Source organism: Heteronotia binoei, chromosome 21 (genome assembly GCF_032191835.1).
Source record: "Heteronotia binoei isolate CCM8104 ecotype False Entrance Well chromosome 21, APGP_CSIRO_Hbin_v1, whole genome shotgun sequence".
Taxonomy (NCBI): domain Eukaryota; kingdom Metazoa; phylum Chordata; class Lepidosauria; order Squamata; family Gekkonidae; genus Heteronotia; species Heteronotia binoei.
In genome coordinates this window covers 39,173,214-39,192,890 of record NC_083243.1, presented here as the reverse complement: position 1 = coordinate 39,192,890, position 19,677 = coordinate 39,173,214, and the positions used below count along the sequence as shown (strand labels likewise).

The following is a 19,677-nucleotide window of genomic DNA, read 5'->3' as shown; positions in this document are numbered from 1 at the left end:
ACTTTGGACTATAGGGACTTTTGTTGGCAGGGTGATGTCTCTACTTTTTATTTTACTGCACAGGTTCGCCATAGTTGTCCTCCCAAGGAGCAAACGTCTTTTAATTTCATGGCTACAGTCACCATCTGCAGTGATCTTGGATTCCAGAACTGTGAAGTCTGTCACCACTTCCACATCTTCCCCTTCTATTTGCCAAGGTGTGATGGGGCAGGATGCCATGATCTTAGTTTTTTTGATGTTGAGTTTCAAGCCTACTTTTGTAATTGCAACTAGTGCAGAAGGAGGCAACGTATGTGCTGATGGTGATGCCCTTCGGGCGCACATTCATCCTGTGCTCTGTAAACTGCACTGGCTCCCAGTAGAATTCCAAGGACGTTTCAAGGCATTGGTATCAACCTTTAAGGCCTTGAGTGGACTTCCAGATTGGACTATTGTAACTCACTCTACGTGGCCTACCCTTGTATCTGACTTGGAAATTGCAACTAGTGCAGAAGGAGGCAACGTATGTGCTGATGGTGATGCCCTTCGGGTGCACATTCAACTTGTGCTCTGTAAACTGCACTGGCTTCCAGTAGAATTCCAAGAACATTTCAAGGTAAAGGTATCAACCTTTAAGGCCTTGAGTGGCCAGGGATCAACATACCTGTGGGACTGCCTCTCCCCATATGTACCGCATTGATCACTTACTGGTGATCCCTGGGCCCAAAAGATGTCCATTTAGCCTTAACCAGGGCCAGGGCATTCTCAGCCTTGGCCTCAAACTGGTGGAATGAACTGCCTCTAGAGGTCAGAGCTCTGTGGGACTTTTTACAGTTCTGCAGGGCCTGGAAGATGGAGCTAATCCGCCAGGCTTTTGGGTGAGGCTATGGATGTCAAATACCATGCTGGCTTTTCCTGATATCAATTGCTATAATCCAGGGGTGGCCAATGGTGGCTCTCCAGATGTTTTTTGCCTACAACTCCCATCAGCCCAGCCAGCAAGTTGAAGGCAAAAAACTGGAGAGCTACCGTTGGCCACCCCTGCTATAATCTGTTTTCATTTGTAAGGTCAACTTCAAGAATTCTGGATGAGAAGACTCACCTTGGCCTGGCTGAGAACAGGACATTAACCATCTTTTTACTTTAATATTATCAAGACACCAGTTGTCTGAATGCTGTAAGCCAAAATGCCCTCAAAACGAGGTTGGGGAATTGTCAGGTGGGCACCTGGATCACTCAGGATCTTTTTACCTGTGTATACATGTCCAGAAAAGTAATGCTTAACAGATTAGGGACTCTAATATTAAGTAAACCAACTAAAATTTATTAAGAAAAATATAGGCTTCCATACAAGATAAAATACTCATCAAAACCCACATTCAGTCCTAGGAAACATAGATAGAGAGATAGGAGAACACATGGGTAGACAAACAGGGTGATATTTACCTATCATAGTCTTCGAGGAAAGTTCCAATGGCGACAAGCGAAGAAGTGGGAGAAGGGACCCGAAACTGATCAGGAATCGGGGATGGATCTATGCAGTGGAAGTTGGGATACTGATAGAAGCACACCTGTGGGTAGCTAGTCCACAGATTATAAGGACTCTCTTGAGCCCTTAGGGAATGGGAGGTACAAGGGAGGAGGAAGGTGGTCAGCTGGTGCGTGACCTCACGAAAAGGGGAGCTTTTGCAGTGACCATAAGGGCTGGACTACTGCGATAACCAATAGAAAGTTCATTGGTGGCACCTAATTGGATGCTTGCTCTTGACCAATGGATTTTCCTGGATCCTGGATACCTGAGAGAACTTTCAGGTTGAAACAGACCAGGGGAAGGCTCCAAAGTGACAGTTGGGGAGAAGAATAGAGAGATTACTTGGGTGGGGAGATGCTTAGGACTATTGGACTTATCCAAAAGGGTGACAATAGAGAGTCAAATCATGGCCTAGGTAATACCCAGTTTGTACAAAGGAACTTGGCTCTGGCTGAAGATGGTCTTCCTCTTCTTCTGGGCACCAGTCTTTGTCTAGAGTTCCGTTAAACAAAGAAAGTGGCGGTTGAACGATTAACCACTCCTGGGGTGGGTAGGTTGCTTGCAGGCCAAAGGTGACCTCTGGTGTGTATGTAAGCCGTTCACTTCACTGGAACGGAGTTCAAGCCTGGTAGGAAGATGGCTGCATGTGGTGTTAGCCCTCCACGGTGGATACCATGGTCAGAACTTCATAACCATTCGCCTGGATAGCTCCTGGCGGTGCAGTTTCCTTCGCTCCAATGCTGGGAGGGACGTCATACGGAACGATGGGAAGCCTTCCACTCTCCTTGTGGGCATTCTTGTACCGGTGTAGAGTGCCTTTGTAGTGATAAGGCTGCCCTTGGATAGGTGTACCCACACTCTCTGGCCAGACATGTGCGAGTCACTTCTCCAGGTGCTCTGGCAACCAAGCTGGTAATCACGATGTTCTATAAGGGAGCTTTTCCTCACAATGTCATCATGTTAGGGGTTAAAATTTTATAATTTTATGTCTGACCTATTCTTTTAATCCAATGTTGTAACCCGCCCTGTGCCCATTCACAGGAAGGGCAGGATAGAAATTGAACCAAACAATTAAATAACTACACACGGGCATTTTCAAACAGTTCCCATAGTTCTTAAAATGTTATGCCTATCTCTATACTGATGAAGTAGTTAGCGTTGCCAACCCCTAGGTGGGGGCAGGGGATCCCCCGATTTGGAGGCCCTCCCCCCGCTTCAGGGTCATCAGAAAATGGGGGGAGGGGAGGGAAATATCTGCTGGGCACTCCATTATTCCCTATGGATATTTATTCCCATAGAAAATAATGGAGAATTGATCCGTGGGTCCCTGGGGGGGCTGTTTTTTTAGGTAGAGGCACCAAATTTTAGCATATCATTCCGTGCCTCTTCCCAAAATAACCACCAAGTTTCAAAAAGATTGGACCACGGGGTCCAATTCTATGAGCCCCAAAAGAAGGTGCCCCTATCCTTCATTATTTCCAATGGAGGGAAGGTGTTTAAAATGTGAATGGAGGGAAGGCATTTAAAATGTGGTCCCTTTAATTGTGATGGCCAGAACTCCCTTCAGAGTTTAATCCTGCTTGTCACACCCTTGCTCCTGGCTCCACCTCAAGTAGTTGAGTAGTTACTTGAAAACATGACCTGATCCTGATCTACTACATTATCAACTGTTTGAAAAAAATGACCTTTCCCATTACTATCTAAAATTTAGTATCAGAAGTCAGCATTATTACCAATGATTAACCAAGCAGTAACAATAAGATAATGGGATGCAGAAAGGCAGGCAGGTAACATACTCATTTACATGTAGGAGATAGCATCTATAGTAGGTGTGGGCATAATGCCTGAGGCAAATCCCATGGATGGAGAATGTACACAGGTCCGGGGGTTCTACAGAAACTTTTTCACTATTCAACATCCTTTGTGATTATATAGAATTTTTGTTTAAATTAATCAAAACATTGACAACAAGGGATAGAAAATGGTCAACAAGCAGTTTTAGAATACATGTTATCAAAGATTCTGCAAGCTTCAACTATCCAGACTTACTTTTGATCCCTGAAAAAAATCTCTCATTCTAGGCTTTCCAGGATCAGCATTGTAAAAGTTTTCTGTAAGTGGGACAGCAATTCCCAGTCTAGATGGTGGCCTGTAGTTCACCTGTTTGGGAAGATAATAGATAGAAATTCAGTACCATCTCATCAGGCCTACCCTTTTTCTCATCACTAGTCCTGCTGATTTCAGAGATACTTGAAATAAATCTGAATACGTGTCATAGATTTAAAAAATGGTGTATGATATTCTAGTGATTGAACAGACTTTACATATTACATGATTGGAATGGTGCAATGGAGAGTTTAGATTTCAACTGATACTCTACTATTCTGACTTTTAAATTTATTAGATTTTCAATAGCATAATACAAAAACAAAATATAATGCAAATCATATAATACAATATTTCATACTCTCAACTATAGGAAGAACAAAGAGGCATTATAGCAACTCCTAAAACACATAAGGAAACACTTTCTCTCTTACTCTATTATTCCAAAATATTATTAACAATGTCCAATGCTCAATAAATTTACCTGAACATTGATTTTTTTTTTTACTTGAGCTCTTTGATGACATGTTAATTTAGTAAAAAAGGCAATCTTCCACACACGATGGAATAAATTTGCTGTAACACCCTGGAGCCTGTATTGACAGAGCTAAATTAAGACCCAAAGACTCCTGAAAAGCAAATTCTGCTTGCTGATAAATGAATTACAGAGTCCTTTAGAAAGCTGTGCTGCTTTTCTGAAACATTCACAGCTGTAGTGTGAGATATGAAATTAGGACCCCATTGTTCCAACAGGCCTCAACTAAGTATGTGTTCAGTTTTAAACATCTTTCAGGCCAAAAGCTACGGGGCCTACAAAAATAAAAGCTGAAAATACATGTACTGTGTAAATAACGGACAAAGCGGACTGTTTGCTTTTGACTTCCTGTCAAAGAAACAGAGAAGAAAACTTCACAACAGTAAATCACAATACCAACAGTGTAAGAAATCTGGCTCCAGGAGAAATTTCTATGTAATCTCATTTAACCATATAATAACTCTGTGCAATTTATAAGCACCTGACTTGTCCAGGTGTGGACAGCCACTGAATGAATGAATGCATAAGTGCAGGCCAGGAGAAGATCAAAGACCATAGAAGTAAAGAGACCACCAGCAAGGAGACTGCCAGATGACCTCTACCCTGATGACTGAAAAGAGCCATCGTCAGCTCCCTACCAGAGAAAAAGACCATGAATAAAGGTGCATGCCAGCAAAGTTCTGGAATGCCTGTGAGTCAAGATCATTCCACTGAATCACAGGACCTGAATTGGTGGGTGTCAAAATGACCATACATAAGAACATAAGAGAAGCCATGTTAGATCAGGCCAATGGCCCATCCAGTCCAACACTCTGTGTCACACAGTGGCCAAAATATATATATACACACACACACACACACACACACACACACACTGTGGCTAATAGCCACTGATGGACCTCTGCTCCATATTTTTATCTAACCCCCTCTTGAAGGTGGCTATGCTTGTGGCCGCCACTACCTCCTGTGGCAGTGAATTCCACATGTTAATCACCCTTTGGGTGAAGAAGTACTTCCTTTTATCCGTTTTAACCTGTCTGCTCAGCAATTTCATCAAATGCCCATGAGTTCTTGTATTGTGAGAAAGGGAGAAACATACTTCTTTCTCTACTTTCTCCATCCCATGCATTATCTTGTAAACCTCTATCATGTCACCCCGCAGTCGACGTTTCTCCAAGCTAAAGAGCCCCAAGCGTTTCAACCTTTCTTCATAGGGAAAGTGTTCCAGCCCTTTAATCATTCTAGTTGCCCTAGAATACATAGCAAGGTCCCTTCATGGACTGGCAAAGGCAGGGAGGAAGAAGAATAGACTATATGAGCTAAGACAATTGAGGTGGAACAAGGACCTGTGGGACAGCAATCCTCCCTAATCAGCACCAAAGCCATTTTATTTAGAGGTATCCCTTAAAAATCTCTCCTGATCATTCAGCATCAAAATGTCTGACCATGCTTTGTGTGTTATGTGTGAAGTGTGGGCAAGTATGTGCGTGCAAGTGTGTGACTGCATGATTATTGTTAGGGCATATTCTGTCTTCAGCAAAGCTGCAGTTGTTTTTGAAACACCCTGGAATTCCATCTCTTTCCTGCTATGTCAGCTCAGAACCAATCCCAGAGCAGATTGGTGAGAAGATAGACAGAGCCTGAACACCCCTCCCCTGTCTCCCAGCTGCCCCTAGAATTTACTTCTACAGTAGGCCTTCTCCCACCACTGCTACCCAAGCACCTGACTGAGTAGCATCAACAAAATATTTAGCTTCATTCTCAAATGAGGTTACTAGTCATGAAGAACAGGGTCTTTTCAGTGATAACCCTAAATACTTTACTGTAACTCATTCCTCGTCTGAAGAAGTGTGCATGCACACGAAAGCTTACGTTCTGAATAAAATAAGTTGGTCTTAAAGGTGCAATTGGCTCCTATTTTGTTCTAACCCTAAATAATGGAACTTCCTCCCTCTGCTTTAGGAAAGGGGTTTAAATGTTTCTCTTCAAAAGAGTTTTTGAGGGGAATGGGGCTCAGAATTTTAAACTGCTGCACTTCCTTGTAAAAAAAAAAAGGGCTGTAACATTTATGCATGAATGATTCCATTGCTCTTATTTTGGAATGGGTTTAGCGATCATGTTCTTGTATTTGTGTGATATAATGGACTGGTATCCCTTATGAATGTCTTTAAAGGCAACAGAGCAGTTTATAACTATGCTAATTAAAAATGCCACACAGAAGCCAAGAGGTTCACTGATGCCCCCAGCACCATTCTTTCTCTTGGGCCACATTAAAGTTAGGCTCACTCTAACATCCTTGTGAACATCTCTTTGGAACCACCTGTCCTGTAGCCTTGCAACACTGTAGGACATGCCTCGCCCTGTCCCACCCCAAAGTCTTACAGAAGGCCAGGAAAGAGATTTGAATAAAAGAACTGAAAAAGCAGACAGGTAGGGTTTTGGATCCTTACCGGTAAAACCTTCAAATGTTTTGAGGCATTGGGCAGATGTGATAGCCAGTCTGAAGCAGGGATTTGAACAGACAGAATATAGTGCATTACTTTAAGATACGAGCAGGAGTTCTTCAGTGTTAATATAATGGTTGTGACATCGCAAACAAGAGATGCTTTTGTGATGATCACGGAAATGGACGTTTTACCCTAGGGATATTTATTTTTTTAAAAAAACAGAAAAATAATACTTCATCAACATAATACAACATAATTTGTGACGAAAAATTCTACTTTGTGAGCTACTGGTATTAAAGTTGTGAGCTACTGGCATTAAAGTTATGAGCTACTGCATAAATTACTGTACTCTGGGATGATCCTTCCTGAGCTAAGACAAAAATATGTGAGCTAAAGGTTAAAAATCTGTGAACTAGCTCACACTAACTCAGCTTAGAGGGAACACTGGTTGTGACCAATCTAACACCACGTTGCACTCAAGAGACACTACAGTGCCAACTCAATGAGAGTTACCCTCAAGTAGCACACTGTAGACAGTATAGATTTACTGGGGAGAACAGCCTCATACGATTTTGGATGGAATTAAGCCCATATGTGCTTTATGAGACATCCCAAGCAATGCTTTCAGTCTGTTACCTGCTCAGAAAATATGCTCCTAACATGTAGTTTCATTATATAACTATCAGTGTCATCCCAGTAGTCTTCTGTGTCTATGTCCAGTAGATTGGGCTTTCCCACTATTACCTCCATTAGCGGCACCTGAAATACTGGATACGCTGTAGAGGGAGAAAAACACCAAATGTAATCTTTAAAATCCCCTTCTGTAGGAAACCCAAGAAGAAGAAAATGAGGACAACAAAGAAGAAAATGTTTCAAGAACTCTGAGATTCCAGTCAGAGCAACAGTTCCTGGATGTTTTGGCACAAACAGACTGTAAGTATCTGACACCCTTCTACATCACTTCATCTGGGATGCACTTTTTCCATTGCAAAATTTCCAACTTTTTGTCATAATGCAAGTTAGAGGTCTTGCCCCCCTCAGCAGTTACAAATGATCAGACAAAAAAAAAAAAAGACCAAAGCAACACACCCATGCATGCTTGCCAAAGGGTTAGTCAGATGAACAGCCTGCTGGATGAGACCAGTGGTCTGTATAGTCCAGCATCCTGTTTCACACAGTGTCTAACCAGTTGCCTTGCAGGGCAAACAAAGTATAAATACTGAGGCCATCCCTGATTGCTATCTCCCAGCATTGGTATTCAGAGATTTGCTGCCTCTGTATAGGGAAGTTTCCTTTAGTCACCATGGCTAGCAGCAATTGAGGGACTTCTCCCCTCTGAATCTGTCTTGTAACCACTACCACCCCCCAAAAAAGCTATCTGTGCTCATGGCCATCTCTTCCTCCTATGGCAGTAAATTCTACAGTTTAATTACCATTGAGTAAAGAACCTCAGAGCCAGGATACAACATCAGGGGAAGGTCTCGGCCTCTATGCCCTGGCGTTGGTTGTCCACAGGAACTAGTTGGCCACTGTGTGAGACAGGATGGTGGACTAGATGGACCATTGGCCTGATCTAGCAGGGCTCTTGTTATGTCCTTAAGTCTTTCCTTTTGTCTGTCCTGAATCTATTTCCCAACAACTTCATTGGGTGCCTCACAGTTCTAGTATTATGGGAGAAAAAGAGGGAGAAAAAGCTCCCTCTGTTCATTTTCTCTGCAACATACATAATTTTACAAACCTTTATCATATCTAGCTGTTTTTTTGCTAGACTGAAAACTCCCAGACTTCCAGCCTTTCCTCATAGAGAAGGCGCTCCCACCTTCTATTCATCTTAGTTACCCTTCTTTGTACTTCTTCCAGTTCTGCAGTGCCCCTTTCCAAAATGTGGCGCCGGTGACCAGAATGGCATACAGTAATGACTGTACCATATTTATTTATTTATTTTTTAAATTTGTATTCCGCCCTTTCCCTCAAGCAGGCTCAGGGTGGATCACAACAAGAGTTAAAACAATTAAAAACTATAAGCTAAATTTATTTATTTTTGATAATTTGTATTCTGCCCTTTCCCACAAGCAGGCTCAGGGTGGATCACAACAAGAGTTAAAACAATTAAAAACTATAAGCTAAAACCATAAAATACAATAAAACAGATAACACATATATCAAAGGTGGTGATTCCCGTTGGGCGCATTCTATATATCAGTACAATAGTAGGCCCAAAGATGAAATAATAAATTAAGATAAAATAATATAGCACCATGGCAGGCAAGGGAGGCCAAGCAGATGGAAATAAGGATGTCCGCTGCCTCAACCGAAGGCTTTAGACAAGGGTGCTACAATATTGGTCATTATATTTTCAATCCCTTTCCTAATAACTCCTAGCATGGAGTTTGTCTTTTTCACTACTGCTGCACCCTGGATCAGCATTTTTAATTTTCCACAGTCTTTGCTCTAGGCTCACTCTCACCTAGCCTAGACAACCAGTGGCAGTTTTCAGTTGTCCCAACTTAGGGTGCTTTTACACTGACAGTTTGTGACTCTCTATCACCACATTGGAAACTCACCTTTTACATTACCTAACGTTCTCACAACTGTTTTGCATCGTTGCTGCCCGAAGCATCTACATTTGTTTCTGTGAGATGAGTTTTGGAGCTGCTTCTGCAACGTTTTGCTCCACACTAGTTTTGATCTGGTCTTTTCTCTACAGGCGTTTCAAACTTGTATTGTAGAAGTTTTTATGCGTTTTAAAAGACTCCTCCAAAAGCCACCACAAGGTGCAGTAATTTGCATGAGAACTGACAGCACTTGAAATTTTTACATATCATTGCTTGCCTCACCTAGTAATTTAAATTTGTATTGTTTTTGCAGTGTTGAAACGATTTCCAAGCAATCGTATACATTTAACTAAGCACTGGTATTCTGGCTGCCTTCTGATCAGAGACACACACTCCCCTCCCAAATTGAAACGCTTAAATGTAAAAGGAAAATAATTAAAGTGGAACAGTGGCAGGCAATTTGAAGACTCTAAAACTCTGGATCAAACTGAACATAGAAACATTCTAAGTGTCTCACTCTGGCAAGCAAACTACCATCTCTTATAACAGTTGACAAGTTATATTTGAATGAAACTTACCAAACTCAGACACCAGCACCTCCAATAAAACTCCCCTAGCAGACCCTCTAATAGGTCCAGGCCTCCACGTCTGCTGCTATATAAACATTATTCTCCTTGCCCAAAGAATTACCTGTGCCTAATTTCATAGAGATGAATAAGGGGATCCAATATGTGATAAGAATTCCAATATGGCAGAACAGAATGAAGAAGCCTCTAAAGTGCAAGCATCAGAGTTGCCTCCTTGGTACTGAACCAGCAATGTTTGATAGCATTACTATGGAAAAAGTGTCTTATGTTTTAAGATCTGTTTGCTTTCAGTGATTGGAAACGGCAAGTAAATGCATTTTTTGGGTAGAGGTCCAACCTGAGTAAAACCATTACTCAGAGGTTTTAAAAGTTTTTCTCTTTAGGCAGAGAACAGGCAGGGAGGTAGGTGTCACTTCAATGGCTTTCCAGCCTCACCTCAGGAAATGCTAATAGGTCCAGCTAGAGACAATAGGATGGTCCAGTTCTCTCCCCCCACAGAGATTTGGAGTCATTAAGTACTAAAAGAACTTCTGGAAGACTTCTGGAAAAGCTTCCTAGACCCAGCCTGATCTGGTCAGTGGGTGGGGAAAGGAGAGATGATAAAACTCCTGGGTGCAAGGAGGAGGATATGTTTTCTTCTGTGTCCATCAGAGCAGACAGAACTTCCAACTGAGATCTGGAGAAGGCAGTCATTGCCATGTGACAGCTGCAAGAAGATCTCTGTAGAGATCTATAACATTTTAAACTAAGGAGCCTGTCCTATGTTTAACAACTGATAGGGCATGTATAGAGGGAGGGATAGAGGAATTGCATTTTACCCTTGTCTTTTGAATTCCTTGCTCAATCTGGTGCTGTGCTAAGAGTATGCTTATGAACATTTTCTTTTTAATAAATACTTTATAACTTTTGATGCTAGTAGTGAAGAAAAGAAGAAGAGAAGAGACTGGATTTATACCCCACCCTTCACTCGGAGTATCAGAGTGGCTTACATCTCTTTTTCCTTCTCTTCCCCACAACAGACACCCTGTGAGGTAGGTGAGGCTGAGAGAGCTCTGACAGAAACTGCTCTTGAGAGAACAACTCTGGCATAATGTATAGCTAACCCAGGGTCATGACAGCAGCTGGAGGAGTGAGGAATCAAACTTGGTTCTCCCAGATTAGAGTCCACTACACCAAACTTGAAGGTCGTTTTCGCACTCACCTCCAGCCGGCGCGACCCCCCTCTTCACCACGCAGGATCTGCGCGGATTTCGCACTAAATGCCGCGGAGCAGCCTTTTGTGCCGGAAACTCCCGTCGCAAAAGCCGCGCAAACGGAAACTGCTTTTTGGCGGTTTACGTTTGAGCGGCTTTTGCGCCGGGAGTTTCCGGCGCAAAAGGCTGCTCCGCGGCATTTAGTGCGAAATCCGTGCAGATCCTGCGCGGTGAAGAGGGGGTCACGCCGGCTGGAGGTGAGTGCGAAAACGACCGAACTTGGGGAAAAAAAAATTAAACCTGGGGCGGGGGGGAAAGGTTCTCTGTAGCATATAAACCTCCACCATCTTGGACGCACTATTTTAAAAGGAGCTTCAGGGAAAGGCAATCAGTTAACAAATGGCTATTCTTCTAGGGGCATACAAGGCAGTAATCTGTTCCTGGGCAGTGAAAGACACAGAGGCAAGGCCCCAAAACTTGGAAAGGAAGCTGGAAGTCTTGACCCTCCCAGCAGGCAATTCTTACAGAGGTCAGGGGTTGGTGATGGGTTACTGGCAGAGCTTTTTCTGAGCAGGAACGCACAGGAATGCTGTTCCAGCTGGCTTGCTGTCAGGGGGTGTGGCCTGATATGCAAATAAGTTCCTGCTGGGCTTTTTCTACAATAAAAGCCCTGGTTACTGAAGAGAGAGAAAAGCCTCTCCAGGTGTTGGAAAAACCTTGGAGGGTAGGGTGGAACAGGGCCTGCAGGCTGGACCAGGACGGTTCACCACAGAAGCCATCTGTGTCAATTTATTCCTATTTATTTTCTGATCTCTCTCATCTCCCACCCTCTGTGATCAGGGACATAGTGGAACAGGGAATACAGAAGCACAGCTCCATTAACTGGAGTTCCTGGTGGAGAGAAGCTATTGCTTAAAAGTAAAGTAAGCTCTCTGTCCAGAGACTGAAAAGTAGAATACCTTACAGGGCTTTTTTTTGTAGCAGGAACTTCTTTGCATATTAGGCCACACACCCCTGCTGTAGCCAATCCTCCAAGAGCTTACAGGGCTCTTAGTACAGGGCCTACTGTAAGCTCTTGGAGGATTGACTACATCAGTGGTATGTGGCCTAATATGCAAAGGAGTTCCTGCTACAAAAGAAAGCCCTGCAAAGCTTTCAAAAGCAGGGTGTGTGCGCTATTAATAACAACATTTATGTCCTAGGTATGTTTTTAATGGTACATTAAATTATATCAACTACAATGAATCATGTTGGCAAAACAGAACTTCCATGCTTGGAGGCAATTTACCTCTGAACTCCATTTGTGGGGGAGAGGTGAGCTGCAGAGGAGATGTATTGCCTTTGTGCACTTTCTTAAATGAGATGTTGGACTAAATGGATTCTTAGTCTGAACCAGCAAAGCTCTTGACATACAATATCTGCTGCAAACAACCTCAGCATTATTATCCCGATATTGCAAGACTGAGTGAACTACAGCCCTCTAGCAATTTTTTTGTCAGAGCAAGTTTTTGGCAGAAGTAACTGATAACTTTTTGATCAGCCCATTAGCCACTGTAGTGAAGCCGCATGTAGTCTGTCTCAGCTTTGTGAAAAAACAGATTTGAATGGTATTTGGGTATCAAATTAGTGCTTAATTTGGGCAGTCATGAACTTCTCAGAGGTATCCAACTGCGGCTGTATATGGGACATACTCTAATCCTGACTTCACTACTCATTCCAAGGAAGTATGCATAAGGGAAAAAATCTGAAGACTATTCTTTGCTATATAGTCTTACTATGGGGTGTCCTGTGGCTATGGGATGCCCTGCACATAACTGATCATTACAGCAAACAAAGGGTAGATTTTGTTTATCTTTCAATTATATTTAAAAAGAGGCTACTCTTATCATAAAGTACTGGAAACTCTCTTTTAAATGACCATTATCTGCCTTTTCTCATACCTTATGTTATTCAGGGTGTTTGAGTGCTAAAAATCATTTTAAGTAAATGCAAGATCTCAAATGTCTTACCTACATTAACTGGTGATACTCTGAATGAAAAAGTCAGTCGTGACCCAAGATCCAAATATTTAATGGCATGGACCGGTAGATCATCAAGCTGCTGTATTGTGTATCTACATCTGTCAACGACAACCCTCCATTTCCTTCCATTTGTAGTGCCAAAGTCATACAGGAACCACTGTTTGCTTTGAAACACAGTATTTACAGGTACTCGTTGAGGCATAGTAGCATCAGCTAAAGCAGTCAGGTCATTCTGAACAGCAACAATGAAGAGACTACTGAATCCTGGAATCACAACCGTTTTCTCAACGTCGGATGCTTGAAATACGTGAATAGCTATAAAAAAGCAAAAGTCATATTTAAACATATAAAAAACTGAGACTGATACAAATATGTCTGTTTCCAAAGCATAAGTTGTCTGTGGCCATATTCTTCTCGGGCAACGGATAAGACAAAATGTTAAGATGCCGCCCTGAGCCTGCTCTGGCGGGGAGGGCGGGATACAAATAAAATTTGTTGTTTGTTGTTTGTTGTATTTGTTATGAGGGCCGGATCTGACATAAATGAGACCTTGCTGGGTCATGCCATGTTGGGCTGGGCCATGTGTGTACCTACTTAAGATTAGATAGCAGAGATATCATCTTTTTAAAAGACACAAACATGACTAAAGATTTTTTTTAAAAAAAAACAACCTTTAAATAAATCATGCTTAAAACATTAGCAATTGTTGGTCTTAAAGGTGCTTTCATTGCATTTCTCCCATGGGATCCAGAGAACTGGGTAAAGGAAGCTCTGGCTCTTTCCCTCCCTCCTCAGGGGACCAGGAGGGAGAGGAGCCTCAACCAATGGAGATAATTGAGGTTTTGATCTGTAGTTCCTGTGCAATTGAGCAAGCCTTGCAAAGCAAGCTGAGATGCAGAAGGAAGCAAGAGGGCAAGGAGGAAGCAGACAAGAGCCAGTTGCTCCCGGGCCTGATAAAGAACCCTTTGGGGGCCTGATTCGGCCCCCAGGCTGCATGTTTGACACTCCTGCTCTAGATTTAAGGCCTTGCTTGTTGCAGAGGTGGAGGGTGTAGCCTTTTGCCAGCTTGCAGTGGTGATGGGCAGGGCTCAGCTCTCTAGTGCAAGGCAGAACGGTGCAGTTCTTGTTAGACCTTTGGAGAAGCCAGCAGGACCATCAGGGCACATCCAAGGCTCCAGGAGGGGACAGCCTGCCACTGGACTACAATTGGTTCTGCTCCATGTGCATGGGATGGATACAGACCACAAGGAGCAAAACATCATTGGCATGATACAGAGTAGCTTGAGGGAGTGGGTGGGCAGTGGCAACATCGTCCATGGCTATATGGTCACGGACACCAGCACCAACATGCTGGCCATGGTGAAGGCTATGTGCCTCAAGCGCATCATCTGCCTGGTCCACATGCTTCACCTGCTGGTGAAGGATGCTCTGGGGATAGGGAACACCATCAAGGTCACTTGGGATGCTGCCTCCCTCGGGATGTGGTTTCAAGAGGAGTGGAGCAGGGAAAGGCAGTTGTGCTTGTGAATGTTTTTGACGAGGAAGAAAATGTAGAAGAAAAATAGAACAAGCATAGGAGACAATGCAAGGGTTTTGCCCTACAGACTTAGAGTGATACTTTTCCTTTGAACATATGAACATATGAAGCTGCCTTATACTGAATCAGACCCTGGGTCCATCAAAGTCAGATGCTCTACCACTAAGCCACCGTCCCTCCCCTAATATGAACATATGAAGCTGCCTTATACTGAATCAGACCCTGGGTCCATCAAAGTCAGTATTGTCTACTCAGACTGGCAGCGGCTCTTCAGAGTCTCAAGCTGAGGTTTTTCACACCTTTTTGCCTGGACCCTTTTTAGTTGGAGATGCCGGGGATTGAACCTGGGACCTTCTGCTTCCCAAGCAGATGCTCTCCCACTGAGCCACCGTCCCTCCCCTAATATGAACATATGAAGCTGCCTTATACTGAATCAGACCCTGGGTCCATCAAAGTCAGTATTGTCTTCTCAGACTGGCAGCGGCTCTCCAGGGTCTCAAGCTGAGGTTTTTCACACCTATTTGCCTGGACCCTTTTTTGGAGCTGAAAAGGCAATGTATGAAAATGCCAAATGACATGCATCGTTTGTGTCCAGAGATTATTTTTAAAAAAGGCTGATTTAAGTGCCATGTGTGAAACTGACTCTAACACTCCTCATACTTGAGCACTAGGGTGCATTCCCGCTGAGAGCAAACAAGGGGAGGAGGGCGAGTGACTTTGCTTATTTGGTTACAGGTTATGCATAACAGCTAATACAAGTAGTGAACTGGGTTGCACACTCAAGTGAACGTATGTGGACTCTGAGCTATTTGCAGTGCTGTGACTGTCCCCAGAAGGTGTAATTTATTACCCACACCCTTGGGTCTAAGAAGATGACACGATTCAGGCTGAGCCCAATTCAACAAGTGTAAGGGACAGTTTTATCTAGAGTGAGCCCAGTTCATTAGGCTGTGAAAAGACCGCCGCCTTTAGTGGAATCGGAGTAGGTGGGTTCTGGTGCAATGTTTGCCATCAACAGTTAAACAAAAAGAAAAGAAAAGAAAAGAAAAGAAAAGGAAAGGAAGTTAAAAACTTGGCAGGATCCCAGTTTGTTCTCCCGGGGGGTTGACATCCTCCCCCCCCCCCTGCACAAATGACTCCCTTGGGCGTCTCAGCTTTGCCTGCCTCAGATGGCTTCTTTTCCTTTATGCCCCTGTCTGGGCACCCATTCGATGCTTCAGCTCCCCACGAGGCTCTCCGGAGCTGGCTCCTCGGCGACAGCAGTTGTTGCTGTATTTCGGAACGAGGGTGGGAAGCAAGGGAAAGTGGGCGTGCGAACAGCTGAAGGGCTCGTTGCTCACAGGGGCCGCCGGCGCCTTTGGCACTGCAGCTCGACGAGCGCAGCAGCCGCCCAAGTGCAACAGTCGGGCTGGGGGGGGGGGAGGGAAGAGGGGTGCGCGTGGAGGAGAGGAAAGGTAGGCGGGGCTAAGGGCTGCAGATCACCGCACAAATTAATCCCCCCTTCTCTCTCTCACACGCGCACGCGCCCCTCCTCTCTCTCCTGCCACCGCCTCCTAAGTCAAGCGTGCTCCTTCACGCCTCCCGCTAGCACGGAGAGGATTTTTCGTGCTATTTTTTTTCGCCTCGGGAGCTTCGTTGTCGCTTGTCGGGACCCCCCTTGGCAATGCGGGGACCCCCCGGACCTGGGGCGACCCGCCCCCCACGCCCCCCCTCCCTACGCCACTGATCTGAACTGACCCCACAAATAAAAGTGATCACCTTTTATATATATGACTGCAGGCCTGGTTGGGCAAGGATTGCTTAACCGAAGCAGGACCAGCCCTAGACTGTCAGGCATCCTACGCAAGATGCCCTCCCCTTGCACTGATAACATCACCGAGTCACATGGGGATGTCCAATTTGGCACTTCCCAAAGGCCAGCACCCTAGGCAATTGCCTAGTTTGCCTAGCAGCAGGGCCAGCCCTGAACCCAGGGATAGCCAATCTGCACAGTCAACTGGATTCCCAATGGTTAATCAACTGGGCAAAAGTCCCCTCGCCTTGCCCATTTCCTAATACTTTGCAGACACTAGGCAACGTGGTAGTGGATGCCATGATGCCCATGGAGACCATGTTGGGGACTCCTGGCTTAATAATTCTGAAATTCCCTCATTGCCGTGTGATCTATGCATTCTTAACTCACCTGAAGCACTAAGCTGAAGCTTAAATTCTGTAGTGCCTGGATCAGGATTCAGAATGGTTAAAGTATTTAATACACAAGGGCTGCTAGTGCTAGTCTCGACAGGGAACCGATTCAGAACATCAACAAGAACCGATGATAAAAACTGTGGAGAATTGTTGTCCTCGAAAACATTGTTGATTATGCCTGATCCTCCCTTCCTGAATGGAAAGTAAGCACAACTGGATGACAGTGTCAACCTACATTTTAAATAAAATTAACTACAGCATGTTCAGAACTTGCCCTTTTGGCTTTTTCCAATCTAGTACTCATAAATCAGAGAGAGAGAGAGAGAGAGAGAGAGAGAGAGAGAGAGAGAGAGAGAGAGTCATAAATTTCATTGATCTGTGAACAGACAAGTGGCCTCTGAAGTAGACTTTTAATGGTTCAAGGAAAGTGAGATCAGGAAAGGGTATCACCTATATGTACCTAGCTAGTATGGTGCTTGATCATTGCCATTTCCTAAGCATGGAAGTCTATCATCTTTTATTGCAGGAGGACATTTATTAGAGCTTGAAGAACAGAATTCTCTGGGACATGCTTTCCTGTTTCCTGGAATACAGTTACATTGCCTGCTCCCATAGAAACTTTGGTAGCCAAAGAAGAGCCTATTATACCTTACTTCACTTGTGGAGTGGACTCTGCTCAAAATTAACCCCTCAGAGCCTTCATTAAGGATAAATAAAACAGAGTGGAGGCTACTTCTGCCACAGAAACAGAATCCTATTTTCAGGGCTCAGGATTTTAAACTGCTGTGCTTCTTTGTAAAAAAGCCTATAACATTTATGCATAAATGATTCTGTTGCTCTTATTTTGGAATGGATTTAGTCATTGCTTTTTTTGTAGTAGGAACTCCTTTGCATATTAGTCCACACACCCCTGATGTAGCCAATCTTCCAAGAGCTTACAGGGCTCTTAGTACAGGGCCTACTGTAAGCTCCAGGAGGATTGGCTACATCAGGGGTGAGTGAGTGGCCTAACATGCAAAGAATTCCTGCTTTAAAAAAAATAAAAGCCCTGCCTATCTCCAGAAAAAGCACAACTGCCAACACCAGTTTTTTCCAGGCTTGGATTCATATAATGATGCATGTTGAAAGAGCCATTTCCAAATGAAAATCTCCTGTGGCACACAGTATCAGTCATATCAGACCATGCATTTTAAACTTGCATTTTAGACCCTAGAAGTTATGTTTTAAACATGGGTTCCCAACCTTCTTGAGGCTGCAGGCAACTGGAATTCTGATACAGTGTGGTTGGCACAACATCAGAATGGTTGCCACAGGAGCTGTTAAATAGTAAGTTCGATGCAGTGGAGTTCAACACCGGTCATGCTTTATTGATTGTTGTTGTTAAGTCGCACAGTCGAGTCCGACTCTTTGTGACCCCATGATACTACATACTAAAAAGCAAAATGGCGGGGCTGAGATCCCCCTTATAAACATGCAAATGAACCCCCCCCCAGAGTCCCCTACCAAATCACAGTGGTCAAGTTTCACGCCAAGACTGCTCATTGGCTTCTGTTCAGAATTCAAATCCGTCCAGAAGACCTGCTGTTTCCCGCAGGTCAGAGGAAATGCGTGAAGCCGTGCGAAGCAATAAATTCAGTACATAACACCCCTCCCGCCCCAGGTTCCATAGTCCTAGCATACATAGTCCTCTAGGTACATCGGTCAGCGACACTCCCTCTGTGATCTCCAGGGTTTGGCTGGGGGAGTGGTCGCTGCCGGAGCTGAGTTAGATTCGGCCACACTCGGCTGTGGCGGAGGAGTTGGGGGCCTTGGCTGCAGCAGAGGAAGTGGGCCCCCTTTGGATTGCCCTTCTGCTGAGTTGCAGGGTGTCGATGCCACATGAGCTGAGTAGGAGCATCTTCTGATCGGTCTCGTCCTCCATCTAGTGCAGGAGGATGTAGCTGGTCCACCCATGTTTCCCACAGGTCCAGGCAAGCGGGGTTGAACTCCGGCAGATGATGACCCGGAGCAACAGCCATGATCCCAGCCACGATGTGTTGTGAGATGAGTGCAGAGCACTGGAGCTTGATGTGTGGTGCATGCGGTGCAGTTGAGTGATAGGCTGACCCAACAGGATTCCACCTTCATCACCAATGTTAAATAGTGAGTTTGATGCAGTGGAATTCAACACAGGTCATGCTTTATTGATACATACTAAAAAGCAAAATAGTGGGGTCAAGACCCCACTTATAAACATGCAAACGAAACACCCCCCAGAGTCCCCTACCAAATCACAGTGGTCAAGTTTCGTGGCAAGACCACTCATTGGCTTCTGTTCAGAGTTCAAATCCATCCAGGTGACCCACTATTTCCTGTTGGTCAGAGGAAACGTGAAACCATGCGAAGCAATACATTCAGTACATAACAGGAGGCAAAGCCAGTCACAAAATGGCTGCTTTAGCTTACCTTCAGTCATACAGTGAAGATGCTTGTGTCATGGTGGTGGCTGCTGTTCAAGCAACATTGTAAAAAAAAATCTGCACAGCCAATCAAATCACTAGTGGCCAATCAGAAGTCTATCTGGACCCTCCCAATTTCTTTGTTTTATTTTGTTTATTAAACTTGAAAACAAAACAACCATATACATATGCCATTATCTGCAGTTATTCTAACATACAATATGTAGATAAACATATATATGTATATACTCATAAAAATTATTTTGAAAGTAAAATAAAATTAAGATAAAATAAAATAATCTTTCTTTTATCAAATATTGCTCCTTTGTCTGTAATTACTTCGCTTACAGATTTAAATTTAAGTAGTCATAACATTAGAAATAAATCATACTTTTATGGAGAGCCAGTTTGGTGTAGTGGTTAAGAGTGTGGACTCTTATCTGGGAGAACCGGGTTTGATTCCCCACTCCTCCACTTGCACCTGCTAGCATGGCCTTAGGTCAGCCATAGCTCTGGCAGAGGTTGTCCTTGAAAGGACACCTGCTGTGAGAGCCCTCTCCA

General features: G+C 44.0%; 1 protein-coding gene across 1 annotated transcript in view; it reads right to left on the bottom strand.

Annotated features, from left to right (window-relative positions):
- LOC132589567 (cation channel sperm-associated auxiliary subunit beta-like) overlaps positions 1 to 18,599 on the bottom strand; it is a 34,509-nt gene extending 15,910 nt beyond the window's left edge. The window contains exons 1-6 of the mRNA XM_060262332.1: positions 18,460 to 18,599; positions 16,674 to 16,870; positions 12,943 to 13,269; positions 7,235 to 7,374; positions 6,602 to 6,790; positions 3,560 to 3,670 (exon numbers count right to left, since the gene is read on the bottom strand). Of these exons, the coding sequence (XP_060118315.1) occupies positions 3,560 to 3,670; positions 6,602 to 6,790; positions 7,235 to 7,374; positions 12,943 to 13,269; positions 16,674 to 16,870; positions 18,460 to 18,599 (1,104 nt within the window). The remainder of the gene's footprint in view (positions 1 to 3,559; positions 3,671 to 6,601; positions 6,791 to 7,234; positions 7,375 to 12,942; positions 13,270 to 16,673; positions 16,871 to 18,459) is intronic.
- Positions 18,600 to 19,677: the final 1,078 nt, after the last annotated feature.